Source organism: Rhinocladiella mackenziei (assembly GCF_000835555.1).
Source record: "Rhinocladiella mackenziei CBS 650.93 unplaced genomic scaffold supercont1.3, whole genome shotgun sequence".
NCBI classification, from domain to species: Eukaryota; Fungi; Ascomycota; class Eurotiomycetes; order Chaetothyriales; family Herpotrichiellaceae; genus Rhinocladiella; species Rhinocladiella mackenziei.
In genome coordinates this window covers 268,746-289,464 of record NW_013550602.1, presented here as the reverse complement: position 1 = coordinate 289,464, position 20,719 = coordinate 268,746, and the positions used below count along the sequence as shown (strand labels likewise).

At 50.2% G+C, this 20,719-nt stretch overlaps 6 protein-coding genes across 6 annotated transcripts; 5 read left to right on the top strand and 1 right to left on the bottom strand.

The window, feature by feature from the left end:
* Positions 1-1,215: 1,215 nt before the first annotated feature.
* Positions 1,216-2,996, top strand: Z518_03662 (uncharacterized protein; the record flags this gene model as incomplete). Its single annotated transcript, XM_013417372.1, has 6 exons — positions 1,216-1,395; positions 1,466-1,737; positions 1,813-1,963; positions 2,025-2,139; positions 2,190-2,639; positions 2,716-2,996. The coding sequence occupies 6 exons, from the start codon at positions 1,216-1,218 to the stop codon at positions 2,994-2,996; spliced, it is 1,449 nt and encodes a 482-aa protein (XP_013272826.1).
* A 1,521-nt stretch (positions 2,997-4,517) lies between these two features.
* Positions 4,518-5,167, bottom strand: Z518_03661 (uncharacterized protein; the record flags this gene model as incomplete). The annotated part of the gene is made up of 2 exons (XM_013417371.1): positions 4,518-4,993; positions 5,047-5,167. The coding sequence occupies 2 exons, from the start codon at positions 5,165-5,167 to the stop codon at positions 4,518-4,520; spliced, it is 597 nt and encodes a 198-aa protein (XP_013272825.1).
* Positions 5,168-5,747: 580 nt separating this feature from the next.
* Z518_03660 (uncharacterized protein) lies at positions 5,748-7,811 on the top strand (the record flags this gene model as incomplete). Its single annotated transcript, XM_013417370.1, has 1 exon — positions 5,748-7,811. The coding sequence occupies one exon, from the start codon at positions 5,748-5,750 to the stop codon at positions 7,809-7,811; it is 2,064 nt and encodes a 687-aa protein (XP_013272824.1).
* Positions 7,812-8,717: 906 nt separating this feature from the next.
* Positions 8,718-12,090, top strand: Z518_03659 (uncharacterized protein; the record flags this gene model as incomplete). Its single annotated transcript, XM_013417369.1, has 6 exons — positions 8,718-9,254; positions 9,303-9,581; positions 9,635-10,096; positions 10,155-10,482; positions 10,539-10,903; positions 10,966-12,090. 6 exons carry the CDS (start codon positions 8,718-8,720, stop codon positions 12,088-12,090), a joined length of 3,096 nt encoding a protein of 1,031 aa, XP_013272823.1.
* A 773-nt stretch (positions 12,091-12,863) lies between these two features.
* Z518_03658 (uncharacterized protein) lies at positions 12,864-16,935 on the top strand (the record flags this gene model as incomplete). The annotated part of the gene is made up of 2 exons (XM_013417368.1): positions 12,864-13,256; positions 13,312-16,935. 2 exons carry the CDS (start codon positions 12,864-12,866, stop codon positions 16,933-16,935), a joined length of 4,017 nt encoding a protein of 1,338 aa, XP_013272822.1.
* A 1,514-nt stretch (positions 16,936-18,449) lies between these two features.
* Positions 18,450-19,882, top strand: Z518_03657 (calcium/proton exchanger; the record flags this gene model as incomplete). Its single annotated transcript, XM_013417367.1, has 2 exons — positions 18,450-18,911; positions 18,977-19,882. 2 exons carry the CDS (start codon positions 18,450-18,452, stop codon positions 19,880-19,882), a joined length of 1,368 nt encoding a protein of 455 aa, XP_013272821.1.
* Between the last annotated feature and the right edge of the window lie 837 nt (positions 19,883-20,719).

Sequence of the window (20,719 nt, the reverse complement as noted above, 5' to 3'; positions counted from 1 at the left end):
ATTCCCAAGGTACTTCATCCCATTCCTCATCAGACAAGCAATGTGCATTTCTTTCATCAATTCGCTCTCCGTGCTCAACGCTCCGCAGCATCTCAGATAGATCGTCGTGTACAGATGATGTTGCTGCAATTCGACGTTCATGTTTTGATATCCGAAAGACGGCAATAGGATATGCGAACCACTGCAAAAAGTCCAACATCCTCATATAGGGTGAGTTGATAGAGGCATCTCGATGATATCCGCCAGCCCAAGATCTCCGAGCCCGGAGTAGTGTGGATTGAAATAGACGTACAAAGGCCGACAAGATCACCTGAGCTCCTAGAGCGCTGCTCAAACATTAGCCTCTGCAGTAAGTAGCCATGCCTCAATACGCAGACGTAGTGAAAAGAAGGAGGGGGAAATACATTGCGCCATTTGCGATCCATTTTACAGGCCGCTTGGAATGGAGCTCTTGTTGAAGTATCTCCGAAAAATGCAGGAGTCCTCGAAGATCTTCTGAGAGCCTTCCCTGCTTGATCTGGAATCGGGCCAAACGCAGATTTACTTCGTCTTGATCTGTTCAGACCATCAGTCACACACTCGTGTATGTTCAACAACTGGTGATGGAATACTCTGCCCTTCTACGATCTGCTTGGTTGAATCACACTCCTCCTGATAACGTTGCAAGCTGCGCAAAGTCAAAATTCGACCTTCACCTGGTCCACGGCGAGGAGGAGCGAAGACCTCAACGGAAGGTTGCGCCTTTAAACCCTGGTCAGCTCTGGACCCGGCACTCTCCATCCCGCCGCAGTGGGTGCCAGATCTTTTAGATTGTGGCGATATACAAAGGAAATCACCATATATACGTACGAAGAGCCCTTGTTTCCGGATGGCGGGGAGTTCGTGAGGTGATCAGTTCTGCAACGGTTGGCATAGGGCCCCGGGCTTCATATCGAGATAAATTTGTCCTTGCCCAAAGAGGCTTAAAGGCAGGCGTCGCAACCAAGACCTGGCTTTAAGAAGATCGTTGGGGGCTGGACCATCGGAGGCGTGGACTGCCCTATGATGTTCGATGCCTTATCCACGATCCTGTCTCAAGTCCTGCCTTACCTGCTGCTCTGGCGCCGTTTGCTTCTTCGTAATGCATCCATTGGCTACGAAGCAAAACTCCCAACTCATAGTCTAGTCTAGTATACCTCTTCATTTCGTCGATCATTTTGACGACCATATCCTCCAATGGCTCTCCTAAAGACCAAAAAACCATCGAACAGCTGCTATCACTTCTATGTCTGTGAACCTAAGCAGGATGAGGACTACGCAGGGACCCTTACCTTCGTGGTCAGAAAAATTTCGAAGACCAGGCTGTCCCTAGACAGCTGCCTGCATGATCAAACCGAGGGAATGCAGATCGTTCGCGTATGTCTTGAGCTCTATGGCAGGAGATTGGAGACTCCTCTCTGCTGACCGCGCACCTTTCATATCTTAGGTACGTTTGAGATTGTCAGAAGATCAACCCGAGAATATCACTCTCGAAGTGGCGTTACATCTGTTCTGCGAAGGGATGCTTGACGATGAAAACAGAAGTTATCTCGAAAGCCTTACACGCTGGTGGATTGGGGGGATTGTGCCCCTCTGTCCAATTTTCAAGGCGCATTGGACGTCACTTTATTTCCAGAAGACGGTCGGCCGTGGAGCAGAGCACCTTTCATCTTTCCTCCATGAAGCACAGAACGAAGCTCGGTCCTATATTTCACCTACGTGAGTTCCACATTTGAGATTGATTTGTTGCATCCCTGGCGGCCTTTTTTCAATCATCGCTGACTTGTGGATCAGTATTTTGATCCTCGGGTTTGCCGTTCTGGCTGGTGTGGGTAGTTGTTTTGCCTTCCTGAATTCCGGCATCAATTTCACCAATCCAGAGAATGTGAATCATTTTTGCAACAATGCGTTTTCTCATGTCATTGAGTACTTCCAATTGTTCGTGGTGAGTTCGTTACCACCAATCGTCTCCGGTGAACTCTTTGATATTCTGATCCCCATACTAGGACAGAAACCATTCCAGAGTGGATCTTACAGTGCAAGAACTCGAATGGAAAGTTGCTATTGGCCGTTTCAAAGTCAAATTCGATGCACTCTTGGACGAAATGGCAACGGCTGGAGGTTCGTTTGCTACCTGATCCATTCGCTAGAGTTTATCTGAGCCGAGACAGTCGCGATACCGTCGTCGGATCAACCTGCCTATGCAATCCAGCTTTTTCAAGGCCGCCAAATACCTTATGCCACCTGTGCAAAACTCTATGATGTTACCGAAGCCGCCATGAGGGTTCACATCTTGAGAAAAGATCTTTTCGATGTGCTGGTGAGCGCTCGGCGGGAGGCTCTTTTGAACTCTGGAGCTAACGCTGCTGCCTCCGCTGCCGCCGCCTGGTCAATTTACACAGCGATCAAGTTCTCCGCTGCTAACACGGTTCCCGTTATTATGGCAGAGACTGGCGGTGTTGTGTCAACGGTTGGTGCGGGAGCTACGCTGACAGCCGCTGCGGCTTGTTGGCCTGTCATAGTCTTTGCCGGTGGTGTGTGCGTCGTCACGGCCTCTAAGGCAGTGCTATCTCACAGGGAATCAACCGTGATCGAGGAAAAACTTAAGCAATGCGCAAAAGGTACGTTCTAGACGCGATAAGTATCCTGGCCCCAGACCCTCCTCAATCGAGCTGATAATACGATTACATCTTCCAGTCCACAACAGCATGAAGGCCGTTTGGTCCATCGCATACGACCTGCATAATGTGATGATGTGGTTCCGGTACTCCCCAAAAGAGGGCCCAAGCACCACGAAGTCGGTCCAATTTCGCGATGTCGAATCCGAGATTATGTGGAATAGGTTCATTAGCAGCTATCGCACAGCCACGGGTCAAGGGGCCATCACCTCAACCGTGTCGCAAGCGGGTTATATTTTGACATGGGCGGATGAGCAGACCGCACAACTGAGGGCTCTGATGGAGGACTTCCAGGAATGAAACGCCCCCTTAATGCGTGTTGAATGATTCCTAGACGACACAACGGAAAAGACTGATCATACACCCCTCTTCCAGCTGTCAATACAGTAAGCTCTGCTAAACGTGGAAGATTCTCAAGTTTGTCAAAGAGCCGGCTTGCACGACCTTGGCACGCGTCCGGGAGACGATGAATGTGGACTCGATCTTGAAGGAGCATTGAGTATTTGAGAGAGATATTGGTGGATACGTCTTCAGCGCTCACAGTCTGCTTATTTTTGCGAAGTTGCATGGCCCTGAGCACAACCCGACGAGGGCCAAGATTGTAAACCATTACAAGTCAGCCTGAGGCCAATGTAATTCTTATCTGCCAATTCGATCTGTCAGATGAGCAGCCCGGTCGGCAGACGAGCTTTAGATGTAGCGCGGTTGTTGTCTTTGTTGTCTCACCACGAACTACCGGGACCCTGGAACGCGTCAAACACAACATGAATTCAAGGAGGAAGGTTGTCGGTTCCCGCAGCGAAATGTGGACGTCCGGAGCCAGATGGCCACGATGATATTGGAGGTACTGAATCAGCGTCTCATTCTGCGAGAGCCAGCAATTGTCCCTTCGCCACTGTGACTGAATGTGTTCCAACGTTCGCCGGCATGAAGCGTGACATTTCTTTCTGTTCAGGCACCACTTGTATCTCCTTGTGCGAGAAAGATCCCGCGGGAGCTTTCATCGTGTTGTTTGATGAGTGCGGCCAAGCCAGGTAAAGCCTGGGTGGCGTTTGGATCGTCGCCGGAATGGAATGGAATGGAATTAGAACACGGTAAGGAAGGTAAGCATTGATCTCAAGTTGATGTAAAGTGTGGTGACGAGCAATATTCTGAGAAATCCTTGCATTGAAGGAAGCGGTTGTAGAAGGGCTTTGTATGACGTTGTCGTGCTTCTGGTTAGAGGTTCATTTCATTTCTTTTTGGTTTTGTCAACTTATCTCTAGGAGATGGTTGAAGCAATTCAGCTTCCGGCTTGAAAGCCTTTGTCAATGACATCTTTGTAGCGAGAACAGCCAAAATAAAAAAGGTCGCTTTGACGGTCTATGAGTCTCCCTGGGTGATTCTCCTGGCAAAACGTGACTGGCAGAACTCATGGTCGGGACATGTAAAGGGGCCACAACATCGGTGGAATTGCGGTCGTCACATAGGTTTGTCTTGTAAACCGTGCCTCGCAGTTGAGCGCGCTTTTAAGTTTTACACGTTATTTCCTGAGAGCTTTGCTCTTCTTTCGACAATTCGCACAGTTGCGGCCCTAGCATCTAGGAGCCAGCTGATATTGGCTCCCGAAATTTCCATAGTTGTCGTGAATCTGTCATGAGCCAACAGAAGAAGCAGAGAAACCGGTCAGTCAGACTTTTCGACGGCCCCTACCATAGATAGCCCGCATTGTGGTCTGAACAGATTTCAGCATCCCTATTCTCAACGTGCCTCTTCCGGCCTTGCGGAGCAATTGGGCAGGAGGCGAGAACATTCCATTTGTATTCTCCGTGTCCAGGAACCTCATATTTTACCCTCCTCGGTCATTCTTCGTATGCGGTTCAGGAGGATGGTTCCTTGCCTGCCTAGCTTGGCCTTTCCATCTTTTCCAGGTCGTTTGGCCTTTGCCATGGCTCTTCTATCCTTTTCCCGACTCTCTCGTGCCTTTCTTTTAGCCTCAAGCTTCGCTCTATGTTCGGCAGCAAGCTCCATCTCTTTTTTATATCGAGACTGTTTTGGTTTGGATGGCCGAGAACTGCGATCGAAGTCTCCGTTATGTTCGTGCTGGGAGTCCTTTCTCGTTGAGCATTGTGTCCCGGCCGCATCGAGCATTGCCTGTCTGTCCGGATGCAGTTCCAGACTTGCAGGGGCAGCATCCACAAGCGTGTCGCCGGAAGATTTTGTGGAGGTGTTCTGTGCTGACTCTTCCTGCGCTTTGACTTTTGCATAAGCCTTCTTCACCTTGGCCTTTTGGATGAGGTCATGCTTTATTTTTTGTGCTGTTGAAGTTTAGCATGTAGAACAACTCCTGCCACAACGGAGGGATTCTCACTTTTCCGCCTGTAGGTGCCATCTGGGAGGTTGGCTGGACCGACTGAGAATCCCTTGCGTCTCTTTTTGTCTGGCCCCTTTGCTCCACTGACTGTATCGTGGTTCACCTTTTTCACAGTCATTTTGACATGCCTGAGAAGAGTGTTCTCGAAGATTAAGAATCAAGGAAGATCTTGCGGTTCCAATTCTTTGACAGATCAACAAGGCTGGGCGTAGTTGGCTGGATATGCTAGATGGGAATTTTTTAAGCTTCAACCGCGGCGCGGAAAGTTTGCGGGGATACAAGCGGGCATCACATGGGTAGCGGGCCGAACAGAGGAGAGTCATTTATTCACGTCGTCGACCTCAGCCTCTTTCTGTCCTCGTGTCCTTTGTCTTTGCCTCCGCTACCTATCTTCCTTTGGACGACTAGCTCGTATCCGTCAAGTCTTTTGTCTCTCGCCTAACTTCTTATCACCAATCATGGAAAGATAATTCAAGTCATTCCGCTGCTCTTCCGGCATCCGGCGAACCGTCCGTGATGTCCTTCCCCATCCAAATATTCTCTATTGAAGGCTCGCTTTTCCAGTGTACAGCCTGCAATCCTTCAATATATCCCTAGGATCCGGCGGGGTATCCTCCAGGAGCATGCCCTTTGTCTTTGACTTCGAAAGTCTTTCCACAAGACCGGTTAAGAGACGGAAACTTGGATCCACTTCAGATATGGCTCGATATTCGGCACATACATACCACGATGCCGAACAGTCCTCGGCCGAGAGTGGAGGAGAATCAGGGGAATGCAATGGTTCGCAGAAAGACCAGTGTTCAGATAATGAGGGGGCTCCTATCAGGACGAGTGATCGGGAAGAGTTGATCCAGTGTATCAAACGGGGACAAAGACCAACATGGGTACCCAAGCCTGGATTGGAAGCCCTATGTGCGGAGGTGAATGCTGAGCAGAATGGCACCTCATCTAGACTTCAACAATCCGCGGAAGAAGGTCAACCTGCCACCACTGCCGATGTTCGACCACCTCGAGACAAATCTCCGTCACCACACACTCTCTCTGCCGCCGATGTTCTACATCGCTCATTATCTGCCTTACATACCGGCGACTTCTATGAGAATGCTACGCAGCTTCCCACGACACCGTCAATAAGTACAAGGCCGGGTGTCCAACCTCAGTACGGGCACTCCCCTCCTATATGGGACCGAGAGGCCCCGACAATCCCGCACTTTACCTCACCCTTCGGCTCGCCTTCGGAGATACTCAGACGATCTCGAGCCCCTTCACTGGGGAGTGGCTTGTCATCAAGCTTTGTCATGAGAGTTCCGACCAGTCCGCTCGTTCACGCAACCAATAACCCTTCTTTAGACTTTTCACCTAAAGATACACAACCGAGTGAGATAGGGAAATCTACAAGGAGGAGAACCATGCCCCCCAACGCCTTTGAATCCTTGAACATGTCACCGATTGACAACAATGTGCCTAATTTCAGCCGTCCGTTGCCATACCCACATTCCCAACACGAAGGGGATTCGTTCCCTCCAATGCATCGGCCTCGTCGCTCGTTGAGCTCGTTTACATATCAGGCTGCGGCCAGCCCACAAACGCCTTTTTCAGCACGATCTCGTCGACCTTCACTTGCGTCGGACGTTTCTCCGCGACAGCGGGCCTCAATGGTCGGTTCCTTTGAGGAATCCATTCTCAGAGGCAGGATGTCTGCCCCCGCCTCAAAACCCCTTGATTTTGTAGCACAAATTGGAGTTTTGGGCAAGGGTAACTGCTCTGCCAGTCTCAAGTGTCCAGCTCATGTCACGGTTCCGTTTCCCGCGGTATTTTATAATTATCCATCTTCGAATGAGTTAAGATCGATATCAGACGACAACCCGAGCCCATATGTTGGTACCATCGACCTGGAACATAACTTGAAGCCTCCAGAGCCTCCAAGTCGGCGTCACCGTCCTTCTCCAGCTAGTCTGGATCCCGAGGCACTGGCCGCTGAGATCACAAGCCCAGAAAACACGGCCATCGGCAGAGCCCTAGCTAGAGAAGCGCCAGAGAGGAAGGGAAAAGTGTCAACATCGCCTAAGGTGCCCCCTGGAGGGGCATATCGAATACCACAAAAGGGACAGCTCCAGATTATCATCAAGAATCCTAATAAAACCGCGGTCAAATTGTTCTTGGTTCCTTATGATCTCGAGGGCATGCTTCCGGGGACCAAAACATTCGTACGGCAACGAAGTTTTTCTTCTGGTCCTATCTTGGAAAATGTGCTTTCAGAGAAACAGGCCGGCCTAGCGATCCGTGACGCCCTTAACGACAAAGATATTCTTCGATATCTCATTCACCTCAAATTCTGTTGCACGGCCAAAAGTCGCTTTTACCTCTACGACAATATTCGGGTAGTCTTCGCGAACCGAGTTCCGGACGACAAAGAGAAACTACGGAATGAAGTTCAATTGCCTGAACCACGATTCAGTCCATACAAACCACCAAACGACAGCGGATCACGAAGCCCCAGTGTCGCTGATGAGAAATTCTCTCCGCGGCCGAACATTCCACGGCAAAAGCAAGAGCCGGCGACGGAACTGGAGCAAACTGTCTCCCCAATTCCGGGATTTCTCCCGTCGACATCTTCGCGGAGCTCGCCTGTATCTTGGCCCAGTTCCAACGGTCCTTCGATTGTACGGTGCTTTTCTCCGACTTCTGTGGAGGCTGGAGATGGACTGATCTCCCGACAGTTGAGGGAACTCAGTGGGACAGGCTCAAGGAACGACGGTTGACATGACGAAATCAAGACTGTTCATATTTAGATTTTCATATGACTATATAGGGTATTATTGGCACGAGGATTGGGACAACAACTTGGAGTACCAACCCCGAGACTGGTAGGCAAGATTCGTTGATAGCCTGATATCCACTCCCTTTGTCTGTGACACCTTTCTTTGTTATGTGTCGTACTAGCAGTGCCATGTCTCAGCTGATAGCCTGGAGTCAGCCACTGTGGGACAGGTCATGGCATGATTATAGACGGCAAGCGTCGTCGCCTAGGGGGCACAACCTTGATTGGAGGGCTCATGAGGCCCCAGCAAGCCGGATTCACTCCATACGAGGCGAAGAAGCCGGTCTCCAGACGCCACCATCCAACGTTCTCATTCGCCATATTTCCTTATGCACAGCCTAGAGAGAGTCCAGCCACTAAGACGCGCAGGCAAACAGGCCAAGCTCACACCCCTATTCGCTTGCGGCTTAGTTGTGAAAGCTGACGGAACATCCACAAACGTCACTTGAACTGCGGCCCCCTAAAACCTTCAGGCACTGCAGCTCTGGGTACTTGGTTGCAATGCCACTGACCACCTGCGACTAAGTTCCCCCCCTCCTCCCCTGCCAACCTCCACTCCCAGTTCGACTTACAAGTGTCCATTCCAACAAAGATTGCGCGCCGGACTGTCCACAGTCCACAGTCCCGCTGTCCACCTTCCTCCGAACAACTTTACTCCATCTCCGTCCAAGCCGTCTCGCCATACATCTCTCCCTTGATCGATTTTGACCCCCTCCTTCGCTGCAGCTGAATCTTCTGGCTCTAATTGACCTCCTCTCCACCTCCTCGATGCAACAATCATAGTTCCTCTCTCTTTCGCCCACTCCCTTCCGACCGTCGATGACCTGGGGAGTCATCCGAGTCGAAGATGCACAAGATCAGCAACTTCACCGGCCAGGCCCGACATGGCTGGGAACGGATGACTCCTGCAGCGTTCGGCATGTCGAGATTCCATCAAGACATGTCCTCGCCGCAACCATTAAGACGTCCCCAAGGGTCTCCAGCAATTGGGCCACAGACGGTCGCCGACGCAACCCCCGTCAATCTGTCTTTCAATGTTCCATTTGCCTCCAATCTTGCTGGACCTGATCCTGAAGAAATTTTGCATTCCAGTCCCGGGGCCTTTTCACGATGGACCTTTCCTGCCGGAACTCCAGAGGGCACACCGATCCACAAGCTGCCCGTGCATGTGCAAAATGAAGACAGACTACGCTCTTTGTGTTCCTACATCAGTGAACAGAGTGGAGGCCACATACAAGCCACGGTGACGTCTTCCGAGCCCAAAGCTGGACCTGCTCTTCATAGAAAATCACAAGGGCTAGTGACAAATGTCTGTATTTCGGGTGACGGAGATTTGGTGTTCAAGATGAGGTCGAAGATTCTCAACGAGACTCCCATAATGATGGTACGCTTTCTTCCGTCATCCGACATCGCTCTGACTGACCACCTGCAGCGCTCTGCCATTGTGGATATTGACCCGGACTTGATTTTGGATGGTGCAGAAACTGGTATCCGCTCCAGCGTCCTCAGTCACATTGATCTATGCGCCAAATATACCGGGACGGATATTTTTCTTCTCAAGCCTCGGAATCCCGATGCATCCTCCACTAGCGCTTTCTACGGTAATGGGGTCGATAGTGGCCTAGACCAGCGATATCGCGTGAACATCTTTGGAGACATGGAGAGTGTTGAGCACGCCAAAACCAGAGCCCTGATGATGATTGACCAGATCGTAACACTTCCGAATATCTCATGCAGGGACCAAGAAGCTAATGAATTTTCCAGCTCAAACACAAGATCGACGTCATCAAACTCGAGGTCACGATGCACACTTTGGTGTCCGGTCGGACTGGAAAGAACATAAAGATGATCGAGTCAGCCACGAAGACGGCCATATACTTTCCTCCTCCTTTTCCTGGTGTCTTTGGATATGTTCCCCCACATGCCACCCGTCGAGCTGCAGATGAAATCTTCATTACCGGAGAAACGCAGGAACGCATAAACCAAGCGAAACAGAAGTTGAAAGAGCTGGTTATGGGCATCAAGCTATACTCTAAGGACGCTGTGGTGTCTGCCAGTAAAATTGACAATATTCTGCTCGATCGACTGGACAAAGTGCGCAAGATCATGGAGACGAACGGCTCTCACGTTCTCTTCCCGCAACTTGGCAGCCAACGGGGCCTTGTGCGTGTTCAAGGGACCGATGTCCTCCATGTTGAGAGAACGGTAAAGGAGATCATGGCGCTTGTATGCCCCTTCAATGAACCTGGATGACTTCCCACGGGTGACTGACGAGATTTGATAGGCCGGACAGTTCTTTAGTGCCTCATGGTGGATTATGATGCCTGATCCGACACAAGACCCAGCTGTTCGGGCTCCAACGCTAGAAGACATCCGTGTCATGCTTAGTGACATCTGCGCAAACTCGGGAGCGGATATCAGCTTTGAGAAATTCACCTTCACCATCAACGGATCCGATGACGCCGTCAAAGCAGCCATGATGGTCATCAACCAGATTCCTTTTGTGAAAAGAACTCCGTGCCAAATGCGTGTCAAGATAGAACTTGCAAACGAGCATAAAGAATTTGTCAGCGGTAAGAAGAACGGCAAGATTAATAAGATTATGGGTCAAAGTAAAGAACCACCCTCCCCGTTGACGGGGTGATATCAGAACTAATGACGGCCGTAGGTAACGTCCAAATTATCTTCGACGGTTTCAATGAATACAACTTCTATATTGATGTGGTCGGCAGTCAGTATGAAGCCACCAAGAATGGTCTGGACCTGGTCGAACAGGAAATGCCGGCGTCAATCTCATTTCACGTTCCTGATCAATACCACAAGCGTATCATTGGCATTGGTGGACAACATATCCAGCGCATCATGAAGAAGTACTCCGTCTTCGTGAAATTCTCCAATGCTATGGACCGTGGAGGAATTGGAAAAGAAGAGGACGACATCAAGGTCGATAACGTCATTTGTCGAACACCGGCACGCAACGCCCAAAGCTTGGATTTGGTGAAGCAGGAGATCATGGACATGGTTGAGAAAGCTGTAAGCGAAGCTGATTCCCTGACTGATGAGACCATGTCCTTATCGAATGGTCAAATTTTTAGGACGCCGAGTTCGTCTCCGAAACCGTGGTCATCAACCGACTCTACCATCGCGAATTGATCGCTCGATTACCCGAGATCGAGGAACTGGAAAAGAAATGGAATTGCAAGATTGACTTCCCGAACACAGAGCAAGCCAGTGACGTTGTCACCATCTCCGGACCGGAATATCAAGTACCACAAGCGGTAGATGCGTTCTTAGGAATGGTGCCGGAGAGCCATGAGATTGCGTTCCAAAAGTCCGACGAGCTGGAGACGTTCTTCGCGAGTGCCGAATTTTTCAACGAGCTCCGTCAGAAATTGAGAAGCCAGTATGAAGTGGACGTTCACGCGAACCCCGAAATGAGCAGCTTGCCCAAGTCCGCGACCGCGTCGGTCGAGCGTATCGTCAGCGCCTCGGAGGGACGACTCGTTCTCACATATACGCGAAATAATGCGGGGGGGCTCAAAGATGCGATTGACTACCTCATCTCTCAGCTCGTTCCTCACGGTCTCGATGCGACGACTGTGAAAGGCGCGATTCCTCGACCCAAATCCGACTCATTTGAGGATTCGCTCCCTTTCTTTGATTCGAAGCTCCTGCAAAATGCTCCCTCGCTTCTTTCGACCGACTCACCAACTCGAGCGAACTTCGCTGATGGAGAAAGCACCCCTGTCTCGGAACGTGCGTCTCTGTTCGAACGTCTGCGCAAACCGGGCAGCATCTCGTCCTTTTCTTCCTTTATGAGCCGAAAAAATCAGAACAATTCTCCTGGAACCTTCTTCAAGCACGCCTCTTCCAATGCTAGCAAGGCGTCGCTAATTTCCATGGAGAGCCGTGAAAGCGGTTATCGCAATTTTTGGAACGATAGCGGTGTCAACCTACCGGAGGAGGATATTTCAGCTTCTTCCGTCAGTGGTGGTTGGCCGTCACGATTTCACGAAAACAAATTTCCATTCGGAACAGGCGGGACGGTGTCTGGAGACCGAACTCCCAAGCACGAACCTCGGGCTAGTTTTGACTCTGGAAGACCACCAACCTCGCATTCTCTTTCTTCTTACCCGGCCCCTATCGGGCCACATCATCACCATCAGATCCTGGGTAGCACGAATGGATCTGCCCACAATTTGAATCTTCCTTTGCGCTAGACTTTTGGTCAAGTCTGAGTTGATTGGGCCGGGGGGGGAAAACGACCAATGATACCCTGATATCGATACGGAATCATGATTATCTGCACTTATGTCCAGCAAGATACCCTTTGATGCTACAATGAAAAAGTAAGAGGTGGAAAGCCAGCAAGTTTTGGAGTACCGCTTGTGATGGAACCCAAGCAAGAAGCCTTTCTGTTTGTTTGTTTTTTTCTGGTCGGCTTGGAATGCAGGAAGAATTTGCTAACGCGCGTTCAATGATAACTCGACACTCGTTCTGTGTTTGATTTGGAAGATACCCGGTACGTTCTCATGCAGGCAAGCTGTCGCATTTTGTCTGTTAGTCCTGCCACGGAAAAGCTGTCACTGCTTCAATTGGTCCCTGAAAAGAATGAGGTATACCCCCAGAAAGCTATTTATTAGAATCAATGCGTCAACCTTTTGTACGAACAATCTGTTAGATCTAGGGCTGAAATGCAGAACTATAGAGTCGTAGGCCACTTGGGTAGTGGGTGGCTTGGCTGCGCTGCGCGACAACAACGTGCGCCCGTGACCCGCGGGTGTGTCGCGTCCCATTCCACTTCTCGTTTCGAGTTCATCAGTTCACGGGCTTCTGTTTCGTTTGCCTATTCTTTCAGTAGAATTCCTGCCTGCGCCATACTCTTATCAACCTCTCTTTTATCATCGCTTGGTCCCTATAACACGCTGCACCCTCGATGTTCTCTTCCGACTCTCTGTCATGCCCCTTTTCAGCAACCCAATAAGAGCCAAATATGGCTGATCTCAATATCAGGATAGGGCAGACGATACAGACCCAGGACGGACGAGAAGGTACCGTTCGATACATTGGGCCTATACACCTTGCTGCAGGAGAATGGTTAGGCCTGGAGCTGGCAGACGATGGGGGCAAGAATGATGGCTCCGTCAAAGGCCACCGATATTTCCAGTGCGCTCCTGGATATGGTATCTTCGTTCGCAAGGAGTCGGCCGTCCATATCGTGAAACAAGCTGCTCAACCCCCAAAATCCAATGGCGTGCCGAATTCAAATGGTGCTACAGCCAAACCGCGACCATCCAGCGGAGTGACTGCAGACATTGCGAGAAAGAGGCAGAGCCTGATGAGTTCAAGTTCAGGGCCTGCGGCTGGATCAAGATTGTCCCTCAGGGTACTTACAACTCATTCATGGCCAAAGGTATGTCTGGCTAATCCATGTGCCTCAGTCTCCCACGAAATCGCCCACGAAACCTGGGCCATCCTCCGTGAGCTCTACGACGTCCACTCCGCGAACGGGAACTCCAGCAACCACTACGCGAACATCCGATTCGAGTACAAAGTCTAGGCTCAGCACAACGGGAAAATCTCTGATGGGACCACCGACGTCCACAACCCGGGCCAGTGCAGCTGCAAATAGGCCATCCATGGGTGGTCCAGTCAAACCGCTGTCTGCGCGGCCCACTTCTATGCAGCCGCGGCCGTCATTGAGTGGCTCTAGAGCCTCCATGGCTCCTAAGACCATCCTTCGAAGTGAGAAGGCTGATTCTATCCATCCTAGCCTCGGTGAACAGCAATCGTCACCCCCGCAAGACCAATTTTCTCGAAATATGGGTTTAAATAATGTAGAGATTGATGAGGCCTTTGAGGCTACGGAGCCAGATGTCAAAGCGCCCGCGTCACGTCCACACTCGACTGCCAGTCCACGCAGTGACACCAATAACGCTCCCGAGGACAGATCAAGGCAAGCGCAAGTTATCAAAGCGTTGGAAACGAAGGTTCGAACGTTGCAGAAGCAGAGACAAGAAGATCAGGCTCAAATTCAACATGTCCAAGATCTGCAAAATCAGACGACCCGGTACGAAGGAATAATTCAAGCGCTACAAAAAAAGCTCAAGTCGAATCAGCAAGAGATGCAAGATCTCAAGGCCAAGTATGAAGACGCAGAGAGTCGTGCCGGAAAAGTTCCCAACCGAAGCGCAGAGCATGAGTCGGAACTCGAACTCGCAACGCTGGACAAGGAGATGGCCGAAGAGCGTGCTGATATGTTCGAAACCGAACTCGAGGCCCTGAAATTGAAACACGAGGAGTTGGAGCTTGAGGTTGAAATCCTTCGAGAAGAGAATCGCGAATTGGCGTCGGTCATGAGTCCGGAAGAGAAGGCCAGTGCGGGTTGGCTTCAGATGGAGCGGGAAACGGAGAGACTACGACAGGCTCTGGTCATGTTGCGAGACATGTCCCAGCAAAACGAAGGTGACCTGAGGAACGAGATCAAAGAACTCCAAGAGACTCTGGATGAACTTGAACAAACCGCTTCAAAATATGAAGAGGTGGTAGCGAAGCTCGCAAGGTCGGAAGAAACGAATGAACATTTGAGGGAACAGTTAGAAGCGGCGGAAGCAAATGACGATATTCTGGAAGCCATGGGGGCCGAACGGGACCAAAATCGGAACGTGATAGAGCTGTTAAAGAGACAGATACAAGACCTCGAGGAGCACATTCAGGTGACCGACGAGCTCGAAGCTTTCCACGTCGAAGAAGAAAAACGTCTGCATTACCAACTGGACGAAAGCGAGGCGATCTTGAATGACAAACATCGGCAAACTGTTGAGCAGGAAAAGACTATTGAGGACTTGGAATACACCCTGACTAAATTCCGAGATATGGTCCAGGGACTTCAAAATGACATCGACGAACTCCGTCGATCCAGGGACGTCAGCGAGCTCGAGGCTCACGAGATGAACAGCAAGTCACGAGCCATGATGGATCTGAACTTGAAACTACAGAGCTCGGCGGCGAAGACCCAGCTAAAGGCAATTGATCTCGAATTGGGCAAGATGCGCGCCGAGCAAGCCAGCCTGCATTTGGAAATCGTACAATTATTCGTCCCCGACACCTTCGAGGTTGACAAGAAACCTATTCTTGCTCTTTTGTGCTTCAAGAGAATCAAATCAAAGGCCCAATTGAGCAAGAATATTCTTGCCGAGAGAATACGCGACCGGCCCGATCTTCATGACAATCCCATGTCAGTCTTTGCTACCATGGAACAACTCCATTTCATCGCAAACGTTTGTGAAAGATTCGTGCAACACTTGTCAACCTGTTCTACCGACAGCTTTGCCAAATATGCGGGCGCTCCTTTCGAATTGGAGCCGGTGGAGCAGGCAGTTACCGGTTGGGTTGAAGCTTTACGCCGTGACGAGCTTGCTCACGAGGGATCTGGCCACCTCCATCGCATGGCGGGAATCTTGGTCGACATGGCCGAAAAGTTGCTTTCAGAGAGCTACGAAACCAAATCAATGGAGCTGCTCGCATCCATCTCCATGACGGAGAATTATGCTGACAATGCTGCACACCAAGCACAAATTATCAGCAAGGCTGTCCAAACAAAACTGGGAGGGGCCAATGACGAGGACGAGGAGTCCATGTTGTTTGAAAAGAGAATGGATCAGCTGGGAATAAAGGCTCGGACAATCAAATATGTCTCCGGCAAGGTCGTACACGCGCTCAGCGATCTTCGAGCTCGATCCATGTGTCCCGCTGAATCAATGTGGAATTCACTCTCTGAAGTCGAGCTGTGTGCTGAAAGAATGTCCCAGGTGATGCAACATGTGGGCCAAGCGGTCATCGAAGACCTTCACAAAATTGACCGAGAGGAAGCATTTTCATATTCGAGGGTGATACAGCTCATGACAACGGCCGCGCAGCAAAGGAGTGAACCACAAACAGCTGGCTCAGATGATGTCTTTGACATGCTCTCGAAACAATTACAGACAATTCAGTCCAAGATCGACGGACTGAACACGCAGTCTGCAGACATTTCTGGCGCGATTGAATTCGAGAAGTTACCGGCTCCTTGGATCGCTCGAGCTAGAGAAGCCAAGGCACAGAAGGTTTTGTCGCAAGACCTCCAGGAGGAGATGGCCAGACTGAAACTCAGAATACAAGAACAGACAATCCGACTCAGTGAGAAAGACAAACAGCTTGAGGAACAGCAAGTCAAGGTTGAAATACTCGAGTCACGGGCTAAGGAAACCAAGGCGAAAGATGACGGTGTCAAGGCAATGAAGGACGAGATTGAAAAATTACGTTCAGAAACCCATGCCGCCTCCGAGAACTTGCAAAAACTCGAAGGAGAATATCAAACCTTACTTGAAGCTCGCGAAAGCCAGAGGATGGAGATGGAAGCTCTCAAACGGAGAAGTGTTTCTGATGGACAGGGCGGCCTGGTGCTTGACGCTGCCGACGAGACAACCTCAGTTCGCTTCAAGGCTGAAGTCGACTTGCTCAAGGTTGAGATTGCCAGTCTCCAGGCCTCGGTACGCTTCCTCAAATATGAAAATCGGCAGCTCAGAATCCCTGTCAACGAAATTGGTAAGGCTGCCGTCGAAAATCATTGGCTCGATCCTAGCCGTCTCACGTTGGCGACCAAAGACGACAAGTTACGACCTCTACGGACCGAGTCGAAAGACGTATTAACAGGACTCATCGAAATGGCGAAGTCATCCAAACCCGTCAAACTAAAAGCGAGATCTGGATACGGCCCAGATGCAAACGGGCCTGTTTCTTCTTGGAGAGCCGAGTCAGATACGACTTTATACCAAGTTCTCCAACGAAAAGAGGAGCTGGAGCGGTGGAATGAAATGAAAGATGACTTGGTCCAAAGAGCGCGGATCATGGTGAGGTCCTCGCGACCCGTATCAGAACGGCAAGAGAGGCCTATAAATCAGAAGAAGCCCTTTACTGGCACTCGCCGAACTGGGCCTGTAAAAGCACCCGCACTAGAAGAAGTGGATGAGCTGGAACTTGGATCTGCCGTGAATGTGGATGGAGTCCGCGTGGTCAGGTATTGAAAGTCGCCATAATTAAGCTTTGAGGTTGGTCTCCCGTCGATTTGAAGTGGGTTCAAGGAGTACAGATTTTGTTTGACATTACAGTGAGCAGTCAGTCGAGAAATCACGCAGGCTAGATTTCCTGAAAGGCTTTTTAGGAACGACGTCGACGGCTACGTGTATTGCAATGCATTGCTCCCCTTGAAGAGGCCGAATGTTGTCGCCCGTGCAAAAGGAAAGTCGCATGGTCCCGGCAAGCATGCTTCTGGACATTTTGGAAGTGACTCAATTCCTATGAGCGGGCCTTCTCGTTAAAGTATCCCCGTCCTCGGCGCAAATTCGGACAGTGTCAATATCACTCAGCACGCACATCTTTCAAGGCGAAGAGAATTTCAGACTCCGCAAGGGACGAGGCTGTGCTTCGAACCGGCGCTTCCGGCGGCAAATGAGAGAAGTCGGAAGGATCCTCCGTGCTCTCACATGTTCCTCCGCACTGAAATCAGAGATAAATAAGCGGGAAAAAAAAAAATTTATTCAAGAGTGGTAGAGTTGTGACGGAGTAGATCGGTGCGCTTAGGGGCTGGGGCTTAGGGTTGACATCTCGGATGAATCCATCTATTCGTTCGTATCGTTTGCCCCCTCTTGATCATTTCCCAACCCTATTCTATCCCCTGGTCGAGAGGCCACCAAAGCGTAAGCGGCTAGGAACATGTCAACAATGTCTTGTTTTAATCTCTCTCATTATCCGCCTCTTTCTTTATGCCGGTCTGAGAGCAAAAAGAGCTCCAAGATCATCTGGAGGATTGTTGTTTGGCTGGGCGACCAAGACTCAACACTTTTCTGAGAAAGGTGAAATTTAACATCCTTGAAAGTGTGGAGATCTAGCTAGTGGCACAAAGCATGAAGCATGGAGCTGCAACAAGGAAGAGGAGCCAAGTGTGGCAGTGCTCCTTAGTGCTGGATGTTTTGCTGGATGTGATGGGCTGCAGAGGGATCAAAGCTCGCGGATACCTCAATTCTTGTCCCTCGCCAGATGCCGCTAACATGCCACCGACTGAACCCCCAACAACGTATCGCAGTTCCATCTGTTCCCACGCACCCCGTCAAACTTTCTCATCTGTGATCTGTGCAGCAGTAGCAGACGCAGAGGAAACCCAAATTCTATTCCTCTCTTATATCTCTTGCTCCCCCGCTACACAGCCGTCAGAGCAACTTGCCCACTAAGGACTTGGCGAGTACACACAGTTTTTGGGTAGCTGCTCGGGTTACTGCTCCTCGCAGAGCAGGGGCAGTGCCGGTGAGAGCTTTTGTTCAAGGTCGTTTTGCCATCATCGACTTTTGTCTTAATTCTTCCGCCAGCTCGGGTCCAGTTCCACCTTTTTCTTTCTCCTCCCCTTTTGGCGCAGGCTTGTGCCCGAGTCGAATGGGTACGTTTTATACCGACACCTCCTCTTTGTGTGCTGAGTGTTGATGCCATTTTTGACTGCTCCATTTTCTCTTCCTATGTGAGCTTTCGTCGTCGAGATTACTGACTGATGGCGGCATCCTCCAATCCTGCAGCGGCGAGCAAGATTCGCAAGACCTTCTATCTGACTGCCAACGACATTCGAGATCCCATGCCTACCGAGGACGGCCTCAATGGTCGCGCCGACCCAAATGAGCGAACGGGTCTCCTCTCGAGAATCACTACGACCGATTCGGGTACTCCATACTACAAGCATGACAACAGGGCGATAAGAATTCCATTCCTCGTTCTACACACTATTTGGGAGATCTTGAAGACCAACTACGTGAATGTGTTGCTGGTGTTTGTTCCCATTGGCATTGTCGCCGGTGTCTTGGATTGGTCGCCTACTTTACAGTTCATCTTGAACTTCATTGCGATCATTCCTTTGGCATCATTGCTCGCTTTTGCGACGGAAGAGCTGGCAATCCCACTGGGTCAAACCCTCGGGGGCCTTTTGAACGCCACTTTTGGGAATGCGGTCGAGTTGATTGTAAGAACACACATGAGACATGAAAAATTTCTACCGGGCAGCAAGAAGAGCTAACGTTTGATTAGGTGAGCATCATTGCTTTGCGCAACAATGAGATCCGCATTGTACAAGCCAGCATGCTAGGGAGTATTCTGTCCAACATTCTCCTCGTTCTCGGCTGCTGCTTCCTCGCGGGAGGAATCAGGTACAAGGAACAAAGCTTCAATTCCACCGTCGCCTCCACCATGTCTTCTCTTATGACGGTGGCCACTTCGTCACTCATTATTCCCGCGACGTTGTACGCTGTCATGTCGGAGGGCAAATCGCAACAGGATAATATCATGATTTTGTCTCGAGGGACATCGATTATACTCCTCCTCATCTACGTTGCATATCTCTACTTCCAACTCGGGTCCCACGCAGACTTGTTTGATGATGCTGAGGCACAAGAATCAGAGAATGAGGGCGGTCAACTCCTGGGCCCCTGGTCTGCTGGCTTGATGTTGGTCATCATCACCATCTTGGTTGCCCTTTGCGCCGAGTATCTCGTCGATAGCATCGATTCCATTGTCCAGGAGGCGCACATCAGCAAGACCTTCATTGGTCTTATCCTGATCCCCATTGTTGGAAATGCTGCCGAACACGTCACCGCCGTTATCGTGGCATGGAAGAACAAGATGGATTTGGCAATCGGAGTGGCTATTGGATCAAGCTTGCAAATTGCCATTTTTGTCACCCCTTTCTTGGTCATTCTCGGCTGGGCGATGGACAGAGACATGTCCCTTCATTTCGAGACTTTCGAAACCGTATCCTTCTTCCTTGCCTCTCTGGTGGTGGTTCTCCTGATTCAGGACGGCAAATCCAATTATCTCGAAGGACTCTTGTGCTTGGGCATGTATATCATCATTGCCCTGGCCTTTTACGTCTTGCCGGACGATCCCGAGTCGGGTTTGGGCTTGGGCAAACTTTTCGGTGGAAGTGGTGGCAACTGAAGTGGATCAAAGAAATGAAATGGGTATCTCTGGATATTCCAAACAGTAGAAGAAAACTAAACCATCTCGTTTGTGCAGTTTTCGTTACTGGGTGTGGCCAGATTGTGGTGAATCAGAATGGCAATGGGCAATGGAAATCTCCCAAAAGGCGTTGCCAGGCTATCTTTTTTGATGGTATTATTAGGATGGTACTTGTAAAATTTTTTTTTTTTTTTTTTTTTTTTGATACCCGACAGAAATCAACTGGGCTTTTCCTTTGAGCTTAGATGGAGTTGTTGTGATGCAAAATATACGCTGTCAACGCCGTAGCCATAAGACTGAATTTCAAGTTTTCATCAAGTAAACGGATTGGCCCCTTTTTAGCTCTTTTGGGACGAGTCTGGCGACCCCCTGTGTTCACCAGGTTAAAAGTATATAAATTCAGTATGAATACTTTCAACAAGAAGTCTTCCTACGTCACTGGAAGCAACATTGCCTCCCACGCCGCCGTCGTTGATGTTTTTCCCAGGCTTCGCGACTTTCCCAAACAATGACGTGCTGCTCAACGATTCGTGAATTCTCGACTCCTGCGGGCAAGGAGTGAAATGTAGCCAAAATCCTGGTCGATGTCCGCGGAGCAGCGGTACATTATAGCTCGGACTCTAATCACGATGATGCTTGCAGCTGGATAAAGCAGGATGATCCGGAGCAAGCCCATGACCGCTTCAGGGCGAGTGCGCTGATGGAGATATTCGTTGGCTGGGCTACGTATCCTAAAAGGCGGTTGATGTGTGTCTCGTCATGGTAATCATCCCGGGCTGCAGCTCGACTCTGTAAAGTGCGGCTCCAACCGGTAGG